General features: G+C 50.1%; 1 protein-coding gene across 3 annotated transcripts in view; it reads right to left on the bottom strand.

The window, feature by feature from the left end:
• PLXNA2 (plexin A2) overlaps positions 1-20,938 on the bottom strand; it is a 171,553-nt gene that overhangs the window by 95,322 nt on the left and 55,293 nt on the right. For all 3 annotated transcript variants that reach the window (XM_075775789.1, XM_075775791.1, XM_075775790.1), the window contains exon 4: positions 4,658-4,792. In XM_075775789.1, coding sequence (XP_075631904.1) covers positions 4,658-4,792 — 135 coding nt within the window. The remainder of the gene's footprint in view (positions 1-4,657; positions 4,793-20,938) is intronic.

Below are 20,938 nucleotides of genomic sequence, written 5' to 3'. Positions count from 1 at the left end.
CGCTAGCGCAGGGATATTCCTTCCAACAAGCCCCGCAAGTATTTTGATCACGCTGTTTTCAATTTCATCTTTATAGCCCTTGATTAGGTGGTGAAATCTTTTGGAGATGGCAATCCCTGCCCCGGTGCCTGCCATGCGTTTGATTGAGCCTCCGCTCACTCCCAGATTAAAAATAACAAAATTTGTTCTTCTCTCAAGAGCTGCAAAAATCTTTGGCCCCAATTCCGCTGATGCTTATATAATCTCCGCGCTGAAGCATGCCCACCATCTCTCACAGGGTTAGCTCTCGATTGCTGAAGGTGTACGTGGGAGCAAAGTCGAACCTGCTGCCTGCGAAACCAGCGCTGCAACAGTTTGATCCTGCGCAGAGAGCGGATACAGCGAGTTAAAAAGGGGTTGCAGCCTTGGACTCATAAAATTGCTCTCGTCCTGCAGGGCTGATTTAATTGAAATGCACTGAGCTTTCCGACATTAAAAAAACCTACCGTCTCCCTGATGCACAGACAATTAATGCTTCAGGACTGAACTATAAAGCCACTTTTTCCTCCATATAACCAGCACTTTTCCTGTAAGCCTCAGTCTTTCCCTCTGAAAGCAAGAAATCAGAGAAGCTTTTCTGCACGTGCAGGGGCCGTTGGTGTGGGCTCCATGAGAGACTCACTATTAAAGGGGAAGATTTTTTTAATCTGGGGGCTTTTGGTGGCCCCAGGACGCTCACTGCTGGGTTCGCCCTGCCCTGCCGTTAACCCCTCGCCTGCTGCTGGATCGCTGGGGGGTCCCAGCCCTGGGTGCCCCCTCACGTCTCACCATCTCGGTAGAGATCAGCGAAGCAGCCGACGAGCCCGTCACGACAGCAACGTTACCGATTCCGCTTTAGAATTTTATTTTGTGGCTTGTTTTTTTTTTTCCTGATAGAAACTATTAATTGAATTTATCTGCCCATGAAAAACAAGAGGCAGCTCACGCTGAGCACCAGCTGAAAAGAGCCACGGAGCAAGTCCTCTTGCCAGAGCTGTGCCGGTCCCTTCCAACGCCGACCCACCGCTGTTTCGGTCGGAGGGGATGGCATAACTCTGCCCACGCCTGCGGCCCCGCTCCCGTTCCCGTCCTGGCACCCCACGTAGCTCCGCTAATGCAACACGTCTCCATCTCAGCAGCAGCAAGCGCTATCCAAGCCTTGCTCAGCTTGTGGGCAGAAATGGTGTTTGCTTGCTAGAGTGATGCTGAGAAATGAATTTCTGCTTTAAATAGACAGGGTCAGAATCATTTCTCTTATGCCATAAGAGCTATTTGAAACCAGGTGCAGTGGGAAGAGAGCCTGTAAAAGCTCCTAATAAGCACTCTTAAATCATGAGGTTAAAGAACTCAGAATAAGTGGCTGGAAGGAAAGTTTCTTTATCCTTCTCTCCCCCAGACTAGGCTGCGCAACTGTTGCTTCTGTGCTTTGTGGGAGTGAAATCAAATGTCAAATATTCTGCTTTGGAAGAAGTTGGCAATGAAACGTGAAAGGCTCACGGAGAGCTCAAAAGGACTGCGGATAAATTGGAGCGAGGCACAGACGGGGCTGGGACGGGAGCCAGGGGAGTGGGGAAGGACTGTGCCTACAACCGCAACTCCAGATTTTAGGATGAAGCAACTACTTCCCTATCGCATTTCAGCAGAAAGCTGATCCTAGCTGCTGCTAGCACAGAAGGAAGATGGGCTTCATACCCAAATGTTACAGCTACTCTTTGCTGGGAAGCATCCCCACCTCTCAGTTTATTCAGCATAAGCAGTCCCACACAGAGCATCGCGTCTTGTCGCTGCTTTGTACCTAACACCATAGATGCGAGAGCTCAAGACCTGCTATCGATCAGTCTTGGGAGCACAGGTTTCTTAGCTGAATTCCACCACAAAAAAAAAAAAAAAAAAAGAAAAAGTGTTTTGAAATAGGCATGTATCCTATTTCTTTCTCAGCAGCTCCGGACAATCCTCCCCCAGTATGATAACATGCACCACATCAACGTTCAGAACAGCTGCTCTCCGTGTTATTTTACTGTGGCAGACTTTCATTTTGTTCCAGATTTCAAGACTTCAGAAGACATTTTTGCTGTATATTCTCAGCAATTCCGAGGGCACTTCCCACCATTTACAGCCTCAGCTCTCTGAAGCTGGTGGACCCTTCTCCTTCTCCCGGTACTGACCCCTTTTCAATCATCAGGCTCCTTTATATAGCACTCAGGAAAAGAAATATATTCTCCCCTCCACTTTGCTGAACTATCGCATTGCCAGGATTAGGGCAGCGGGGTCACAGGAGCTGACAAAATCCATATGTAACGGCGTGCCGGGACTTCTGGACCCGAAGCACACATCTCTACAAGGGCAAAAGGCAAATCCTACAGTCAGTCCAGCGAGGAACGGGGGATCCCGTCCCCCCCACGCCTGGAGTCTCCCCCAAGGTGAGTGCTTTGCCAGAGCCATGGCTGCAAATGGAATTAAGGCTCCAGGAATATTCTATTGTTTGCTAATTCTCTTCACATCTTTTTGTTTCACAATTAAGCGAATTAGCACTTTGATGAATATTAAGACGCTCTCGCCTCATAAAAGATGAGTTGGAGGCATTCCCACTGGATTTTCCTCCGAAGGAAAACAGTGTTTGAGATACACGCTGGATCGCTTCCTCCCTGGCATGAGCACCAGGAGCACACGGTTCCCGGGGAAAATGACCACATTAACGTTTCAATAAAATAATTCTATTTTAAAGTTTGCATAGATCCTCATTATCACCATCTAATCCAAGTCCAAGCTGGAATGGGATCCTAAATTTGTGGCTGTTCATGGCAGTTTTGATCACTGAGTTGCTATAACAAACACATAAGGCCTTCTTTAACAACAGGGATTCATCCAGTTAAGTCTTTCAGCTGGAAGAAGACTCCTCTAAAGAATTTATTCCCTGGCTTTAAATATCTTTATAACCAAGCTAAGTATTTGCCAATTTTTTTTTTGTTTTGCTAGAGGTTAGCAAAACAGTTTTGCTGGCTTTGGGAGGAGCTGTAAGCTGCCTAGCGCAAGGCGAGCTGTTACGATAGCTGCTCGCTCTCTACCTCCATGAGTAGATCTTTGAGCACTTCACACTGATGTACCTCTCCATAGCATCTCACTCGGAGCAGGTGGGAGGGAGGACAGATATTTGTTTACCAGCAGACGTGGAAAGCTGTTAGTGACCAGAGGGTTAACTCAACACAGAACAATTTAATAGCATCCAGACATCTTCAGATGCCACCCTTCTCCTGTCTCCATCACCCACAAGGCACCAGCTCTATTAATCTGAATTACACAGTCGTGAGTAATAGCCAATAAAATGCTCAACAGAGTCAGTGAACCCAGAAGTCTGGCTTAATGGTGGGGACTTTGTGTGTTTTCTTGTCTCAGAGAAGAACAGAAGGTCCCAGATTATTTACATTGTGCTGGCTCCCCTAAGCACCAGACTCCCGTGGACCAGTGGCCATAAATTCCCATCATAATAATTTCTCCAGTCTGGCCCCTCCTTGCAGAGCAGGGGTTTATCCTGCTCAGAAACAGGCTCGGAGGAAGGGCCACGTGGACAGTAAATGGTGGTGAGTCCCAGAGACACCAGCACGAGCTGGGAGGTGGTGACCTGGTCCTGGGATCTCCCCCCCGGACGCTGCGTGACAGCTCACGCAGGTGCTGAGCCAGATGATGCTCTCGCTTCCGAGACCTGCCTCGTGGGTTTGCCAGTCTGCGTGATGAAACTGTCACCAAAGAAATCGCCTCCCGGGAACAAGAAGCCATCCCTAGTCTGCAGACTTTAGCTGCTCAGGACTGACGTCTGTTAACCGGTCTGCCCTGGTCAAAGCGCTGCGAACGTGCGGATGTATTCACACCACCCCGCCTTAGAGGCTGTACAAACACTAACCAATGTTCCTTGTAATATGATGGTATAAGATAGGAAAAAAAACCCCTACTGCCATTTTTAAAATGAGAAATTATGTTAAAGATTACATGACTTGTTCCTGATTACACAGAGCCAAGAAAGGACATTCGTTATGCCGGGGGTGAGGATCACCCTGCAGACCGCAGCGTGCCTGCGGGCAGGGCAGGAGGAGCAGGCAGGGATGGCCCGGGGTGGCCACCACCTCCAGGGTGACAGCAGATGGCACGGCAATGGACGGCGCGGCAATGGACGGCGCGGCGCAGACTCAGCGTTAACGTTACTTGCACAACGCCCACCCGGCACCGCGCTTGGTTCCACCTCTGCGCACTTGCCATCACTCACTCGCAACCACTTAAAATACACCAGTAAATAAATAAATAAAGCCATCCTAATGGACGCTCAGACGAAGCTACACAAACCCACAGCCTGCCAACCTCGCCGCAGGGAGTGATCCGTAACGCTGGTGGCTCAGGATCTCGTTAGCTAGGCAGGGATGGTTCAGTGCCCCGAACCACATTTCCTCCCCAGCAGTTCAGCTCAGCTTCCAACACCCGTAAGCAGGCACAACTCTCTCCCCTGTGCACTGACTTCAGTCTCTGGCCAGAGCCAGATAAAACTGCTGCTGGGGCTCCTATCCGTACCACCTCAGCTCCGCGTGCTCCAACAACACACTCCCTACGGAAGGAAGCCGCAACCACAGAGGTACGGAAACAGATGCCTTACCTGTCGCTCCGACATGACGTACAGATACTTCTGATCGATGGAGAAGGCCATGTCTCGAAGGACTGGGCTCCCGTCCTTGAAAACTGCCACCATTTCGTACTGAATTCCACCATGGGGAGGACCATCTGCTCGGATCTGGAAGAAGCACAAACACATTACAGGTGATTTCATAGCAGCCAAATGCATATTTTATTTTGGGGTGAGGGGAGGGGAACAAGGTAGGAGAAGGAATCTAATTCAAAATCTCAGCTCCCAACCTGGAAACAGAGCAAAGAGCTGGCAAGCAACGTGCGGGCGCAGGAGTTAAAGCAAAGGCTCCTCCTCCACTGAGGCTGATGCGATTTCCCCAAACCACAAGAAATAATGAGAAAGTTTTGCAACCCCAGAGGGAGACCGTCGGTGCGCTATGACTGACCACAGGCATCCAAGAGTAACAAAGATTGTGAACTTTTTAGTTTCTCTCCAAAATAAGCCTGAAAGAAGACCGCAAGACTCCACAGACAGCACAACAAGGCCACGTTACAGCAGAGATTTTTTCCTTTTTTTCTCCAGATGCGTGAAGAATGAGACTCAGACTATCTCCATCCACCTCCTGCTGCCACAGAAGTCTCCTACAATACCATCTCTGACTAAAAATTTGGAGATGCTGCTGCCATCCCATTCCTTTCAAAGTTGCGGGATTCAGCAAGGCGAACCCGGTCCAGCCCGTACTGCTGAGCGAGCAGAGAACGGCGGCCGTATGGCCTGTTCAGTTTGATGGGCTCCCAGCATCCACCCACCCCACCAAAAGACAAGTCCCTGCTCCTGCAGGAAAACCTGCCCGAGCTGTGACAAATCCCATCCCTGCCAGGAGCGGTTGCTGTTGAGGATATGCCATCTCTTCCAAAAGTTAATAATTTATGGCCTTGGGGGCTGTGCAAGGGGAAGGGAGGAGGATAAACAAACAATTTACATTGTCTTTCCTACCAGGATTTGCATATTTGAATAGCCATTTGATTGCAACATGGTGTCTACATAGCTGAAAACACTGGCAACCGTCAGGCAGGGAGACGAGAGCAGTCAGGCGAGCCAAGGGCTCGGTGGAGCCGCCGCCGGCCCCGTGGCTCGCAGCGACAGCGATGCTGTTAGACAGGGGCCGGGAACGTGCTCTGCACGCGGGGTGTCGTGCAGCACGTGCACGCTGCCCTGCGAGGAGAGGGACGCGCGGGGACCGCCCGTCCCTGGAAAAACCTCTTATCACAAAGATGCCATCTGCTGCAGCCTCATGCCGAGCTGTCTTGCCGCATCCCGTTTTGCTGCTCAATTACTCCCTGCCTGGCTGCGGTATGGAGGAAGAGGCACGAAGAACTGGCTTTGGACATGTCTAAGCCTTCAGAAGAGGCAGGATGGAGCAGCAGAGAGGGATGTCTATTTTTTCTGGTTCATGTCCCCGTAGGTAAGAGAGCAGGTTGTTAAGCATCTTAAGATTTATCTGAGAAATGTGCCACCCCAGCTGGAAATACAAGGATATCTTCACGCTCATAGAGGAGAGATGCTGCCCTGCACCTTCCTCCTGATAAATCCTCTTCTTGGAAAGAGCCCTGATGCCTCCTGCCATGTAGAGACATGTTGGGTACACAAACACATTTATTTTCTGGATTTCTCTCTTTTCTCCTCACCTTTTGAGTTTTGAGTGATATAAAAGAACACCAGGTGTGACCCCGAGTGGTCTGGTTAACACCCGCAGCCAGATGCAGGGAGCTTCTGGCAGGATTACGCAGACAGCCCAAGCCTGGCTCAAAAGCCCTGAACTTTCAGAAAGGAAAATCTAAAAAAAAGGCAGAAAGTCAAATCCTACTTTAGTTACACCTGTGCAAACCAGGATACTCCATTGCCTTCATGAAATACTGAGAACTAGAGGCAGGTTAAGACCAGTATGAGACCAGTGGCTTGCTGGGTGTTGCAAAGGTGAGCGATCCGCTCTGCCACCTCCCGCGCAGCCTGCGCCACGGACAGAGGGACAAGGCTGCAAAATCACCGGAGGAATAAATAGCAGGGACGCTGTGCTGTCAGGGACACACAGCCACTTCCATGCAAACACCTGATTAATGGCCAAACGGGAATGGAAACGCCGGACATGAAGGATCAGCAGCCTTTGTGAAAAACAACTGTTTTTCAGAGTTCCCTCGGGGCACCGGCTGCTCGTTAAATTGAGCTTCTTTCTAGTAATGAGCTCAGACAGGGCTAATAAAGAGAGATACCACTGGACAAGCCTTGTGCAGGCCAATTCCAACTGGGAATTGCAGCTCTGGGCTGGGGACAGCACCACGTGCGTGATGGCTCCTCCAGCCTGAACAAGTGCTTGGAGCTGTGCCTGGCACGGGTGTCTCGGGACACAGCCGGAGCCCTGCACAGGGTGCTGGGTGCTGCCTGCACCCTCCTGCCTCTCCCACAGGCAGGAGCAGCAGCCCGGGGTCTCTCACCGAGCCTGTCAAGGCGAGATGGCTCCGTGTTACTCAGAGACCACAGGACAAGATGAGAGCCGACCCTGCTGCTCTCCCACTCCGCAACGCTGCGGCGAGTTACACCCCCCCGGATATCCCACAGCCCCGTGCCCAGAGCACAGTGCCTGAGATACACCCACTGACACCAGGATGCTCCACTACATCTCTTCCGGAGGGTTTGGTTTCCATGACAACAAATGATGATGTCAGACGAGAAGAATGATGATTCCTGTGAATGTGGAAGAAGAAAGGGATCATCTCCACGGCAGGAAGCTTCTTGTTGACATTTGGAGAGAGAAATAATTCTTCTGCCTGACTTACGGGTGCCCTTCCAGTGCCAAACAACTACTGATCCATCGCTGGAATAACAGCGTGGTACCAACCCTACAAGTCCGGGTTCATCCCTGAGCCCAGGCTCCAGGCACAGCGATGGAGGAGAAGGAAGGAGCAGGATGGGGCTGGGCTGCTGGCAGTCGTGTTTTTGACATCCCCCTAACTCTACCAGTTTTTCTGCTCTCATGACATGATGATGGGACACGGGAAGGGTTTAGGAGAAAGACACAGAGGGAAGCGGTGCAGGTTGGAATGGGTGGGAGCACAGCGAAACAAGCGGCAGGCAGGTACAGGGAGAAGCACATCGGTATAATGGAAACCAGAGGTGCCCAGGACCAGAGATATGTTCAGCCACCTGAGACACGGCAGGGACCAGGAGGACAGATCGCAGGGTTCACTTGGGTGTGAATCAGAGAAGTCGTCTGGGACAGATACAGCATTTTCCTCAATCACTCTTGATGGATGTTTACAAATACGGCTTGAAAAGTGCCTAACCACATAATCTGGAAATCCAGGGCCAGCAGAACAGCCCACGTGACGAGCATCCCTTCAAAGGCACTGCACAGATTTATGTGTTTAATACCCCCACAATACAGACTGCAGGCATAAGCTCTGCATTATCTTAAGAGATTAGCAAAATACCATATTGTGTCATGTATATGTCGCAGCGTAGCACCCGTGGTGATAAACGTATGAGCCGTTCAAGGATCTAAGATGACACAAAGCTCCAACATACCTATTGTACTAAAGTTTCTGTTAGGTATTTTGCCCAGCCTAAGCCAGAACTAAGATACATCTGGATTCCCTTCCAGTCCCTCCCAGCAGGCTCCCATTAGAAGACATTGAATCTCTTTGTAGGAACTTTCCATGATTAAATTACCTGTCTGTTTTCATTACGAGTGTCTCAATGAGGCTGACTCATGATGAAATGCCTGGTGCCAGAAAAACAACAGCTGAATAAGTCCATGCATGAAGGGACTGATTCCCTATCCTGGATTCTAGATGCAAAGCCACCCGTTAACTCCTCAAGAACTGCGGCTTCTCCCCACGTACGCAGGGACCTGATGGGAGATGGATCCCAAAGAACCTTGCTGCTGACTGCCCCACTCTGCACAAAATGGCCCGTGGAGGCACGGGACGGGCTCCTGAAATGATGCTCTTGGTCAGGAGGTGCAAGGCACTGGCTGAACATGCTTATCTTCGTATGTAACGGTGACAAAGCGAAAAGCCCAGTCAACCCTGGAGCGTTAGGACTGCTCCTTTCATGTTAGGATTTCTAGCCCTTCAGGGTGAATACTATCAAATAACATTGCATTCGCGTAAAATGGACGTTTCGAGTAGAACTGTATCAGCTCTGGGAATGCGCACTGGTGCGTTACTGCATCTACTACCTGAAATAGAAACCAAAGACAACAAGCAGCAGCCTTCATTGCCAAGGTGCATCTTTGCAGAATTGCAATTTTTTTTTTTTTTTTTTTGCTATTACGTTTGCACATCTCAGCTCTTGGGTATTTCCCATTAAATCTTCCCATAAAGCTCTAGGATGGATTTCTTGCTTCAGTGCTGGAAATTTAGCAGAAAGACTGTTACTGGCAGCAGGTTTCTGAATCGGGCTGAAGCACGGTATAGTTTAAATAGCCTTTCCCTACCTCTTTCTGTCCGCGGTTCTGTGGGGTCTTTCCTACCTAGACCTGGTACTAAAAGAAGTTTCCACAAGCAAGACACTCAGCAATGCAAAAGCTCCCCAAAGACAGGACAAGACAAATAAATATCAGTCCAGATTTCCTCTGTGTGCCTCCGCCAAATACTCTTTGCAGAAAGGATTTACTTTTGCTAATCCAATTTAATTAAACTGGGCTCTTCTGCATTCACACCAGACCAAAAAGGAAGTGAGATGCACACGACGACCTGCCCCTTTTGCCGTCCCCCTCACAAACATCCTTTCTCGCAGCATCATCTCGCAGGGTTACCACCGCCAGCGTCTGCGTGCTGCTAATGGTCCCACATCGCCTGCCTCACACCCAGAGAGAAAAGAAAGCACAGCAATATCTAGGAGGGCAGAATCTGGAATAGAAATTGCAAATCTCCACACAAGAAGTTTCCAAGAGTCCTTCAGACCCCATATGAAATTCTTCTGGGAGTAAAGTACCCCTTAACCCCCCCCCCCAGCATTGCTAACATCAGCTAACTCTTGGTGCCCAGGGAGCGAGGTCGGAGCCGTTTGCAGGTCATTAATAAACCAGCGGGAAGCAGAGCGGTTTGCTGAGGTACCAGTCCCTAGCAGATCTGGGATCTGAATCTGCACTGCAGATGCACGGGGCCCTGCCAGAACCACCGGAGAGCATCCCTCCCCGCATGTCCATCTGGGGGAGGAGAAACCCAGCCCCAGGAACTGGCTTCCCCTGCACACACCTTCTGCAGGCAAGAACACCACGAGTGTGATTTAGCTCACTGCTCTCCGCGTGGGAAGTCTCCCCCTTGAAATTAAAGTGAAATAGTAATCCCATTAAGTATCTTTCCTTTAAATCATAGATATGTCCGTGAGGAAGTTAATGACAACCCTTACATGCACATTCAATTCAAATCAGCATATCCAATTAACTTCATTACCTGGAGGCTCCTTCATATCCCAGTCTCTTTCTCTCCTGTCACATTTTCTTTATGCGTTTTTCCCAAATTAGGACAGAATACATCTGTCATGGGTGGGCATCACCTTTATTTTTACCCCAAAGATAGCACGGGGAGGACTCAATAGATGGGTTCACTCCAGCAAGTCACGATGCTGTCAGGCTGAGTGGCTTGTAGCAAAACAGCTCCTCAAGACCAAATGATCTGGTCTCTGAGGGAGGAGAAAAATCCATCCTTTCCAGAATTACACTGTCTGACTAAACATTAAATACACTCACTAATCCCCACTGGGGTTGCCCTTACAAAACTCTACAGGCTGAGCTGGGGAGAAAAATCAGTTTGGTGAAGAGCTCGTCCCAGTGAGCCCTGCTAGCACAGAGGTGCTGGAGCTGCACTGCAACCGAGAGGGTTTTTCTCGAGCACTGCCTACCGGTACCGTGGCCATTCCTTAAATTTCCGCAGACATAGATCTCTCTTTTATGAAAACAAAGGGGGCCTAGAGCAGGGCGGCTGCAGCCATCAGAGCGATGGGCAGCAGGTCTGGCCCCTGCCCCATGGAAGGGGATGAACTGGTGGGACCAGCATCGAGCAGCCCAGCGGCACCGCATCAGCATCTCATCTCGTGCTGCCCCTGGACGCTGCTTGAAGACTCAATTTCAAGAGCCCGTAACGAGCGGCGGGTGTCGATGGCACTTGGGTGCAAGCACCCGAACTCTCCCCACAGCTCCCCCTGCCCTCCAGCACAGGCGACGCTGCTCTGCAAAGTCCTGGTGTTCAAATCCGCTGTTGGTTTTGAACGTCAAAGAGAAATGAAAGCCCCATCCAAGCAAACCCAGCCTCTCATCCCAACTTCTCCCTTCTGCTTCTGGCACAATACAGACAAAGCATTAAGGCAGAGCAAAGCCAAGACCACCTTCTCTGCTCATGTTTTCTGAGTCCTAATCCCTTTTTGGAGACATTTTCCTCCTCCATCCCCTCCCTGTACTTAAGGGAATCTCCAGGCATGAGGAGACAGACCTCCTCTGCCCGTCTCGCTCGGATCTTGGCTTTCCCAGTGGATTAAATTCAGGTACCCTCTGCTCAGAAGATCCCTCATTTCCAGGATCTGCAAACACCTTGCACGCCTGAGTTTATACCTTCAAAAGGGGACGAGGGAGAGGGAAACGAGCACTGTGCCACGGGTCCGGGAGTGGGACGTAACGTGGGGTCTGCAGCGGTACAGCCACGATGGTGCGGGGGGAGCAGGCTGCGTTCGAGCCCGAGTTTATTCTGATCAGGCTTCATGACCCGAATTATTTATAGATCTGAGGTTTCTGCGAATTCAATACTCATGTCAAAAATGTCTCTATGTATGTGTCTTTCACACCCACATGTGTTTCCCATCTCTTCTGCTTGGGAAACGTTAGCTAAGTGTTCAAAGTCACAACCTGGGAATCTGCAGCTCCCCAGAGGAAGAGCAAGTCAGAGGAACCGCTGGGCTAATTGGGGAAGAGCACAGAGAAACCCCCCGGGGTCCCAGGCGCTCTGCAGGGAGAGGGTGGTTGTAGTCTGCAGCACTGGCACCCACGTATGCCGCTAAGCACAAAAATGCCGACCCAGCAAACAAACCAACCCCAATTAACTCTCACTTCCCTCATCTCCAGCGCTAAAGGTGGAGAATTGTTCCTACGAGCAAGGCTTTCTTCCTACCCCTGTGGGACAAGGAGGCTGCAAGCCTGCCCAGAATCAGCACACGCAACTAAAACAGACACCTGAACACTTCCAATCTCACCATTTCAAAGAGTTTGAACCCATCTACAGGGAAGGCAAGATAGGTTTTAAAAAACCAAACAAAGGAAAACCCACCCTTCCTTCTGTGCTAAAGCTCAAGCCACAGTCAAGAGGCTATCGTACCAAAGATCTCAGCCGTTCCAGCAACCCCACGTGTCCCCTGGCTAACGGGAACCAGTTGCGATACCAACGTTCAGGGTGCTGCTTTGGGAGGCTGGGCGCTTGGATCTGCCGCAGGGAGAAGAGCTTCCGCGAACGCAGTCCTTCCCGTTCACAGCTGGAAAGAGGAGCTCGGGAGAGGAGTCCCTTGCTGCCTCTCTGCTGGCTTCTGGAGGGGAAAGAAGCCAATCGCTGGGTTGAAGCTGCAGCTCAGACATCCTAATGGGTACCAGTACAAAACCTTAAAAGCAGCTTGCCACCAAAGCTGTTCTCTCCCTCCTAAGCCTTTACTTCCTTCTTCCATCCTTCTGCTCCCTCCACCCTTCTGGAGAGTTGATCCTCTCAGATAAAACAGGGAGGATGGTACAGAGGCACCATGCAGAGACTAATCAGCAGCCCCCATGTCTTTAATTTATTACTGCATGAGAGGCTCGTTTAGAACAAAGCTGCCAGTTCAGAAGATCATTCCTTTAAAAGACTTTTTATTTGAAAAGCTGTCAGCTCACACCTTGTCACAGCCCTACTTGCAGCAGCAGAACTTTAATAACATGCCACCTCATGCAAATGAGCTGCTAATTAATTAAGTAGTATTCTTCCGGGGACGGATTCATTAGAATCAAATTTGGGTTGGCTGGCTGGGTTGCATTGCTTTGGATGGTGCTTTAAATCAGCAGCATTGCTTTCTCCTTGAGTCCCAGCACTCAGGTGGATTCCCATCCGGAGGGAAGCTCTTCCGAGAAGGGTCAGCACGCCCCAGTGAATCGGTACAGAGCCACACCGCAACCCAACCACTTCACAGCACCGACCAGAGCTAGCTTAGCTAAGAACAGTAGCGAGATGAAAAAAAATAACGATTGAATGAAGTGCCCAAAAGATTGGCTTCTCTCCTATTCAAGAAAGCCAGCGCAGAAGAGGGCCCAATTCAAAAGCAGGAGGTAGAGACTATTAACTCAGAGGGCTCCAGGGATCAGGCTGCCAGGCAGGGAATGCTGCAAAGGAGCAGTGCTCTTTTTTTGGAGCCCTTGTTGCAAAGAGACAATTGCTGGGGGTTCAGGGCTATCAGCCTTGCACCTTCCACCAGCATCAAAGTACAACCCATTAAAGGCGGAAACACTCGAGAGCATCCTGTGGATTTACTCCCTGGAAGGAGGACAGCTCGGGGCACGTCTGCAGCATGGTACAAAACCTGTTCACTTCTAATTTGTCCCCTAATAAAGAGCCACAATGTGCAATGACTTCCCTTTTCTTTTGTTCAGCATAACCACCCTTCTCCCTTTACGTTCCTGTATTATTTTTAAAGAGATGGCTCAGTGCTTCTCTGGAAAACGGGAATCATTAAGTTAGCAGCAGTTTGCTGCTTGCAGGCTTTACATTTTGGCACTGAGCAGGGAAATCATCAAAGAGACTAAGTGTTGGCCTCCAAGAGAAAGGAACGAGGTAGGTGTTGCTGTATCACAAGGCGCTGCACGCTAAGCTTTCTGCAATGTGCTCCTTCAGCCTCTGCCATTCTTTCCTTGGCTTACCCCTGCTTCTCCTGCTTTGTGTGGCTTTAATCCAGCTCCTTCCCTTGCAGCTGGGAAGCAAACGAAAGCACAGGTGAGCAAAGAGGAGGACGGCTCCAGGAACAGGCAGAGGGGTTTTGGGTTTTTGGTTTTGTTTTTTTTTTTTTTTTTGCTAAAGCATCCCCTTCTATATGGTGCTAGCAGTCTTTAGCAGGGATGCACAACCAGGTTAGCTGGGCGCAACAGGACAGGCTGATCCCACTCTGCCCTCTGGGTATTACAAATACAAATTACAAATATTATCATCATACCCAGGCTTTTTCTCCTCCTTGCCCTGAGCCCGCAGCTGGGCTCGGTGTTAGCAGGCGCCCCAAGGGTCTCGCGAGCAAGGCCAGAAGAGAAGCACACCTCCTCGTTTGCTGCCTGCAGGACACAATTAGTGATGGAGGGAGTTGCAAGTGGCATTTTGGGGAGTGAGCAATAGCCATAGCGAAGGAAAATGGGACAGGGTGCTGAGCCTCTCCAAGTCTTCTGCGACCGACAGAAAACACGAGCGGAAGCACAGAGCTGGTATTATTTAGGGCGATGGAGGTACTGGGGATCTGCGCAGAATTGCTTGTCACATACCATTTGCAGCTCTTCACCAAAGTCCCCAAAATAGCACTGTATCTGTGTTCTCTATCCACACCTCACCTGTGCCCTTCCAGCTGAATAATCCTCCACAGCTCCGTGTCAAGCTCTCCCCCTACGATCATCCTCCTACAGCAGCACATTTCACAGCTGAAGGGATTGGTCTTGCTTAGTTTGGTTTGTTGACCTTGAGTGGCCATGTAAAATGGAATAAAAAGCCACTTAGACAAGATTGTCTAATGCGGAGTTTGCTCTAAACGAGCGGCAGTGAGTCCTGCTTCTCCCCAAGGAGGAAAAAACCTAAACGACTGTCAAAAATTGTCACATGAAAACCCTGCTTTTCCCAAGTCAGGGCTTCCAGCTGATCAGGTGGGAACCAGAAAGTTCCTCAGGAAATATTATTCTCTTTCCTTTTCAAAAACATCATGTAAGTAATATATTTCAAATGACTTAGACTTCCTGCCCAACACCTCCCGGGAACGCTGCAACACAAGCCAAACTGCAAGTCACTAAAGGCCAAAACCCAGAAGGAAATAAAAGAATCTGAATTTTGTTATCTTTTCGTTTTACAAACTCAGGGAGAACTCCTGCCTGGTAGTTTTGCAATGCTTTAGGTCGGACAGGAGTGATCAGGTGAAGGAGGCATATTTTTGGTTTCGCTTGTGCATGCAGAACCAGTCATGTGTTACTGATCAGATCTAACCTTGCTCGGGCAGAGGATGGGAGAAAATTACAGAGCACACAGCTTAGCTTAAATCCCAGGAAATGAGGCTCTCCCACATCACCTGCTGCTCCGTCCCAGGCACTGCCCAGCTGCGGGGAACACCATACACCCCTGGGTTACAACCGCTGCGGACGCCCAGCAGGCAAGCAGAGGTGCGGATAGGAAACGGTATTTTCTAGCTAAGAAATGGGCCAGAGCACAAAGGAGTCCAAAGCTCTCGCCAGCCGGTGGCTGGCCACCCTGTTTGCACACAGGCTGAATTTTACTGATGCAACAGCCTCGCGAGCGAGGTCACGTAAGGACGGGCAGAGCCACAGCCAAACTGGCACTGCCCCACCGCTCCCGAGGACGGCACCGCGGGCGGCCGTGCCGACAGAGCTCCCGGCTCTCTCCCCTTCCATGTGCACCGCGGCAGCTCGGCTCATCGGTGTGTAACTACCTACCAGGGGATACACGCTCCGCGTTTGGGTCCTGTTCATCACCGGGCATATGGGAGCTGGAGCAAGTGTGGTTTCATCGGGCAAGGCAAGAGGGACGAGGAACTGCCGGGCTGGCACTCTGCTCAAGGACATTTGCTTATACAGGGCGCTGTACTGGAAGCATTAAAGCCTCCTGATAGGATTCAGACAAGTATAAATCCATGGGAGCTGAATCTCTCCTTATGCTTTCCTATCTGCTCGTTCACGCTCAGATCTCCTGGTCTCCAGCAGACGGAGGCACTTGAGGTAGCTCACGTTCCCGGCATGCGCGGCACATGCCGAGGAAGACTGCTTTTCTCCCTGTGAGCTGCTTCCCAAATGCTATTCTGGAGCAGATCAAGGATAAAATAAAAATAAATAAAATCTCTGCACTGTAACTCACTAAGCCTTCGGCATACGCCCTTTCCAGCATCTCAGAATTAAGCAGCAGATAAGGAGATGAACTGGCTCTGAATAATCTGTATATGCAACGTGTGTAATGCTGCTCAACGCTGTCTCGAACGCAGCAGAGAGCTTGCTGGGCTCAACGTGCACATCCCTCCCGGTCTGAGGAGAGCCAGCGCAGCTATCGGGCACCCACCTCAGACCTGGGACGACGTAACACATCCTGCTGTGCATCAGGTGAGAGAGGAAGGCAAGGAAGAGGCTGGTGGATGGATCAGCTCTCTGGTCCTCAAATGTCCAAATTCAGAGTTAAAGGGAGGGATGCAGCCCTGCAGAGCAGCACTGAGCTGCAGTGCCCGGAGCGAAGCTTCACCCCAGTTCTGGTGGCACCACCCAGGGACAGGCGGGCAAGGAGCTCTGGGCTTGCCTCTTCAGCTCCTTCACAGTGAAAAAAGTCACCAAAGAGGCAAACGGATGCGGCCAAGGCCATGCCACCTTCTGCGCGCAGTGCCCTTGGTGGCACGCCATGGGGTCATTTCAGCGATGCCGCAGCTTTTCCTCTGGAAGTCACACATCCATCGGCACGGGAACACAAGAGCAGCCGCGGTAACACAACACGGGGTGACCGAGGCAAAGCACACCAGCAACATCAGACGTCTCCAAACTGGGAGGAGGGAGGCAAAGAGGGGCCACAGCTAAAGGGCTGCAGCTGAGGAAGGTGGTGTTGGTGTGTACGAGCAGCACATCGCCCCACAGAGCAACCCTGAATTAGTCCAGCAGGACCCGACCAGCCCATGCCTGGTTTCGTGCTGAAAGGTTTTGCTTGTAATTTCCTCTGCAAGATGAGGGGGAGCGGATCTGCCCTAGAGCTGTGAAACACCACACTAGAAGGACGGAGGCAGCTCTTCCCCCAGGCCCCTGCTTTTGTTCGCACACCAGCCAGCACAGCTAATCCCTTACCGTACCCGCGGCCCAAAATCAACATCATGAGATAGGTTCAGGCTGGGGTCCATGGATGGGAGAGACAAAGCTACACCGCATTACTCCTTTCGCCTCCATAATTGACCTGTAGATAAACACATGGCTTCTGCCTTAATCCCCTGCAGCCTCACGAACATCAGCCACGCTAAATTTTTCATGTAATTAAGAGAAAAACCCTAATCCAGTGTAATTAGCTCCCTGATTGCCAACGTCAGGCTGAAAAGCACTGTTTGAACAGCAATTCAGGTCTAGCTGGGTAGGCAAATACTGTGTGTGTGGTTCAGTAATTTAACACTGGGACAACTCCCCCTCTGCTGTCCTTACAGGCTTGCTTTCCTAAACAGTACTAAGTGGTTTCATGACTGCAATAGGCCTGATATCCCTGAAAATGCTGTTCCACCAAGCTCCGGTTACGTCCCTGAAGGGCTGGTCATGAAACAAGCCAACCAGTTCCCCAAGAACCACACCAGCTGCTGATTTTGGAGTGGTCCCCCCACCCCATCTGCATCCTTAAGTGATTGCCACCGAGTTATTAAGACTATACCACCCCTAACTGCCTAAACTCAGGATCTGATAGTCACAATTAAGACCCTGATGGAGAAACAGTCTCCATCCAGCTCAGCACTGCCACCACAACGTGCTGGACCTGGAGGTGATAGCAAAGCTTACAAGGAGTTTTACGGTGTCGGTCAAAATTCATCCCGGCCATCGAGCCTTTATGACCTACAGTGGTATTTTTCTTTTCCATTTGTATACATGAAGGTAAAATTTTAAGAGTAAAACGTTAGAAATCTGGGAAGCGGAAGCAGATGGGAGAGGAATAGAGAACGTGGATGTACGTGCCAACGGGGAGGCAGGGAAACCAAGAAAGCATAACTAGAGGATACCTTCATTTAACCATTTAATCCATCCCCCAGCAAAAAAGGAAAGGATCTGAACTACTTAAGCTACTGTGCAATATTTGTTGTCTTTTCAAAACTCGCCTGTGAGAGAAATTACAGACTACTCCAGTTCTCAGTTATATCTTTCATCTTCAGACTTAGTAGCAGACGGTCTCCTGCAATAGAGCACTTGAAGGTGATATCGTTCTGGGAAGTAGTTGTTGGGGTCTCTCTCAGGAGGATTTTAATCCTCATCCCATGCTATGTTACAAAGGTTTTGTGGTTTTGGTTGGCTGTTTTTAGAAAAAAAGGCGTTAATTTCTGTTTTGCTAGTTTTGGTTAACGTTGCTGTCGAGGCCAAATTTCTGTGCCTGGGAGACTGCAAACCAACCAGCCCGCTTTCTATAAGGAGAAGGCTGAAAACCATTTCACAGCCTCAGCTTTGCAGACGGAATTCTTACAGAATACTTGTTTATATGCTGTGGCAGGCGAGAGCCAACCATATATGTTTTTGCAGCTATAACTCTTTGTTCTGACAGAGGCCACGGGCTGACGAAAGGCGGGGGGCTGCGCCCGGCTTTGCCCGTGTTTGGGCTCCAGGCTGTGGTCTCCCCAGCACCGCTCCTCTCTCCCCTCCTCATCACACGGATGGTCTGTAAACAAACCAGCAGCGAGCAGAGCAAGCTGCTCCTTTGTATGAAAGCCAGGGAGATTTCTTTACACAAAAATGAGCAAAAATTTATCAACTCAAAGCTCCTTTTAAAGAGAAGCCCCTAAGGAGAGACAGCCTAGATGCCTGCTTGCATTGCATTGGTAAGCCAATTCCTCTTTCTCCCTCCCTTCAAACACACATTATTTTCCAAGGAAGGCACTGTAGATGAACTATCGACTGCAAACAGAGCCTCCTGGTTGGATGGCATCGCACCAACATGGATTTAAGTGAGCAGCAATGATATGGCGCAGTTTGGTGCTTTGCCATCGTTCCCTTTACAGAGGAACAGCACTTCAAGCCAAGCAAACGACCTTCTGCTTAAATGCCTCTCCGAGGACCTCCAGCCAGTGAGCTCGTCCTCTCGCAGGCGCCTGGTGACCACGTTTCGAAAGGCAACGCTAGAAATCGCACATCTCCCTCCCCTTCCCCGTTGCTCAGGAGGTGGGAACCTGCAGGACCGTCCCGAGTGGCATTAGCCACCCCCCCCCCAAACCTGCGACGTGCTCACCCCTTCCCTTTCTGACCACGTCAAACGCGCACACGGGGCCGCTTGTGCTACCGCGTGCCAGATGGCGCATCGCGTCTGCACGCTGTGGTTGTCAGTGGTCACAGCGATCCGGGTGTATTACATTTTTCTGTCTCACAGTAATTATCCCAGCTTTTAGTCAGCTTTGGGGAAATTCTTCCTGCCAAAACCCGCAGTATCGAATGCCAGTGACACATGAGTGTGCGTTGACCGGTCTGTGGTCTCTTTGCCTTAGATCTAACAAATTCTTCTCTCTGTTGGCCATGCCTTCCCAAAGCAAGGCATCTTAAAGGTCTGCAGAGAGCAGCTAGCTGATGAAAAATGCTGTACGCAGCTCATCTAGGGGCTGGCTGCTTTTTTTGTGCTCACTTTCCCTGTTGCACATCCAGCAACGTACAACTGGGAACGCCGTCCCAGGTCAGCCTGGCAGGAAGCTGGGACCGAGGCACCAACTGGGTATATGCAAAAGCCACCCTAGCATCTTCTGCTACCGGCTCATAAGCGATAAAGCTACATCAAAGCTACATCCCAGTGAGCTGGGTATTTTCTCAGCCACCGTTTAGCCCGAGGGTGGTGGAAGTGTCTCCAGACAGACTCAGGAGTCTCGGGAGTCTTTGCATTGGTGTTAATCAGCACTGGCAGAAGATCTGCAGCTAGTCGGTCAGAAGTGTCAGGGGGTGGTGAAGGGGGCAGAAAGAGGTGTTGGAAGGAAAGGGAGCTGCTCAACTTCACCCATAGGCAGCTTTTAAGTGACCTGAAGGACAACAGTGGGTCGTGAGGCTACCAGCGTCCACCTTCCTACCCCCAGAACCCGAAGGTTCTAACAAGGTAAGTTAGTGAATCACTCTCACTAAAATCAGACCAGGCATCAAACATTTCCAAAGCTTTTAGAGTAAGAGCTATAAACTGAGCCAAAACCCCAAGAGACAGAACTGATATGGAAAGCTACCTCCCAGGACAGATTTGCCCAGAGTGCTGGTAACTGCAGCAGCCTCTTTGCAACTATCGCACCGCTGGTTGTTATCAGAGGAGCTGAGCTACTTCTTGCCTTTCTCTTCCTATTGCACCGGAATTAACACAGTCCCCTCTCCATATCCATACATCTGCATAATGTAATCTGCTAATGATTTCAGGCCTCATATTTTGTCAGCGTCATGATTTATTAGTTATGTCATGGTTTGCACTCAGCTGCAAAGAAATCTTTCAGTGACCTAAAACCATGAGATTCTAATTTTGCTGGTGGTGGAGTCCTACGGCCTGGCAATTCCAACACTCCAGGTATTTTGCTGTCTGTTCCTCAGTTTGTGTTTCTACGGGAGCAGAACGGGAAGCCTGGCTGGGAGCTGGGTCCTGCTCTCTGCATCTGGAGCCCTGTGATTTCTGACTTAACCGAACGGCTGAGCCAACCTCCAAAGAGTTTGTTCCTGAGAGGTTTTATGCCTTGATAATTTATTCTAAAGCAGCTTCAAAAAACTCCAGTTTCCATTATTAATATGACTTCTTTCATCAGAGTCCACTTATCTTTTTGCTTTCTATTTCTCTCTACCCTTTTATTGTTTCCCCGAGCGCTTCTACAGGAATGCTACCGAAACCCAGACCAGGCGACCGCAGCATCTACCCGCTCTCTCCTTACCACATGAATTTATTTCCATCAAAGCTTCCTTCTTGAATCAAGTTTTTTTCCTTTTAATTCCATCTGTATTTAATCCCAGACAAACACAAACAACAATCTCAGCTCCCCAAGGCCATCACCTTCTAAATCAGTTACAGCCAACTCCAATTAGCAAGCAAGCAACATGAGCAGCTTCGTACGCTCCTCTGTCTTTGGGAACGAGCCAGCCCAGAAGGTCCTTTTCCCCAGACTGTCCCCTTTTTCCTTCTGAAGAACTTGCACTGTCATTAGTGTTGCAGGCTCTGCAAGATAAACCACGCTTGCCTTTGCTTTTGCCACCATGGAAGAGCCGGGAAGGATGCTCCGCGGCCTCATTAACACCGTTTTGCGGTTCTGTGCTCCCGCACCTGGAGGCTACCTGCACATTTAAGATTTATAAGAGGATCCCAAAGCCTCTACAAGTGCTAAAGGGATATT

Source organism: Balearica regulorum, chromosome 25 (assembly GCF_011004875.1).
Source record: "Balearica regulorum gibbericeps isolate bBalReg1 chromosome 25, bBalReg1.pri, whole genome shotgun sequence".
NCBI classification, from domain to species: Eukaryota; Metazoa; Chordata; class Aves; order Gruiformes; family Gruidae; genus Balearica; species Balearica regulorum.
This window is presented reverse-complemented; position numbering and strand designations above follow the sequence as displayed.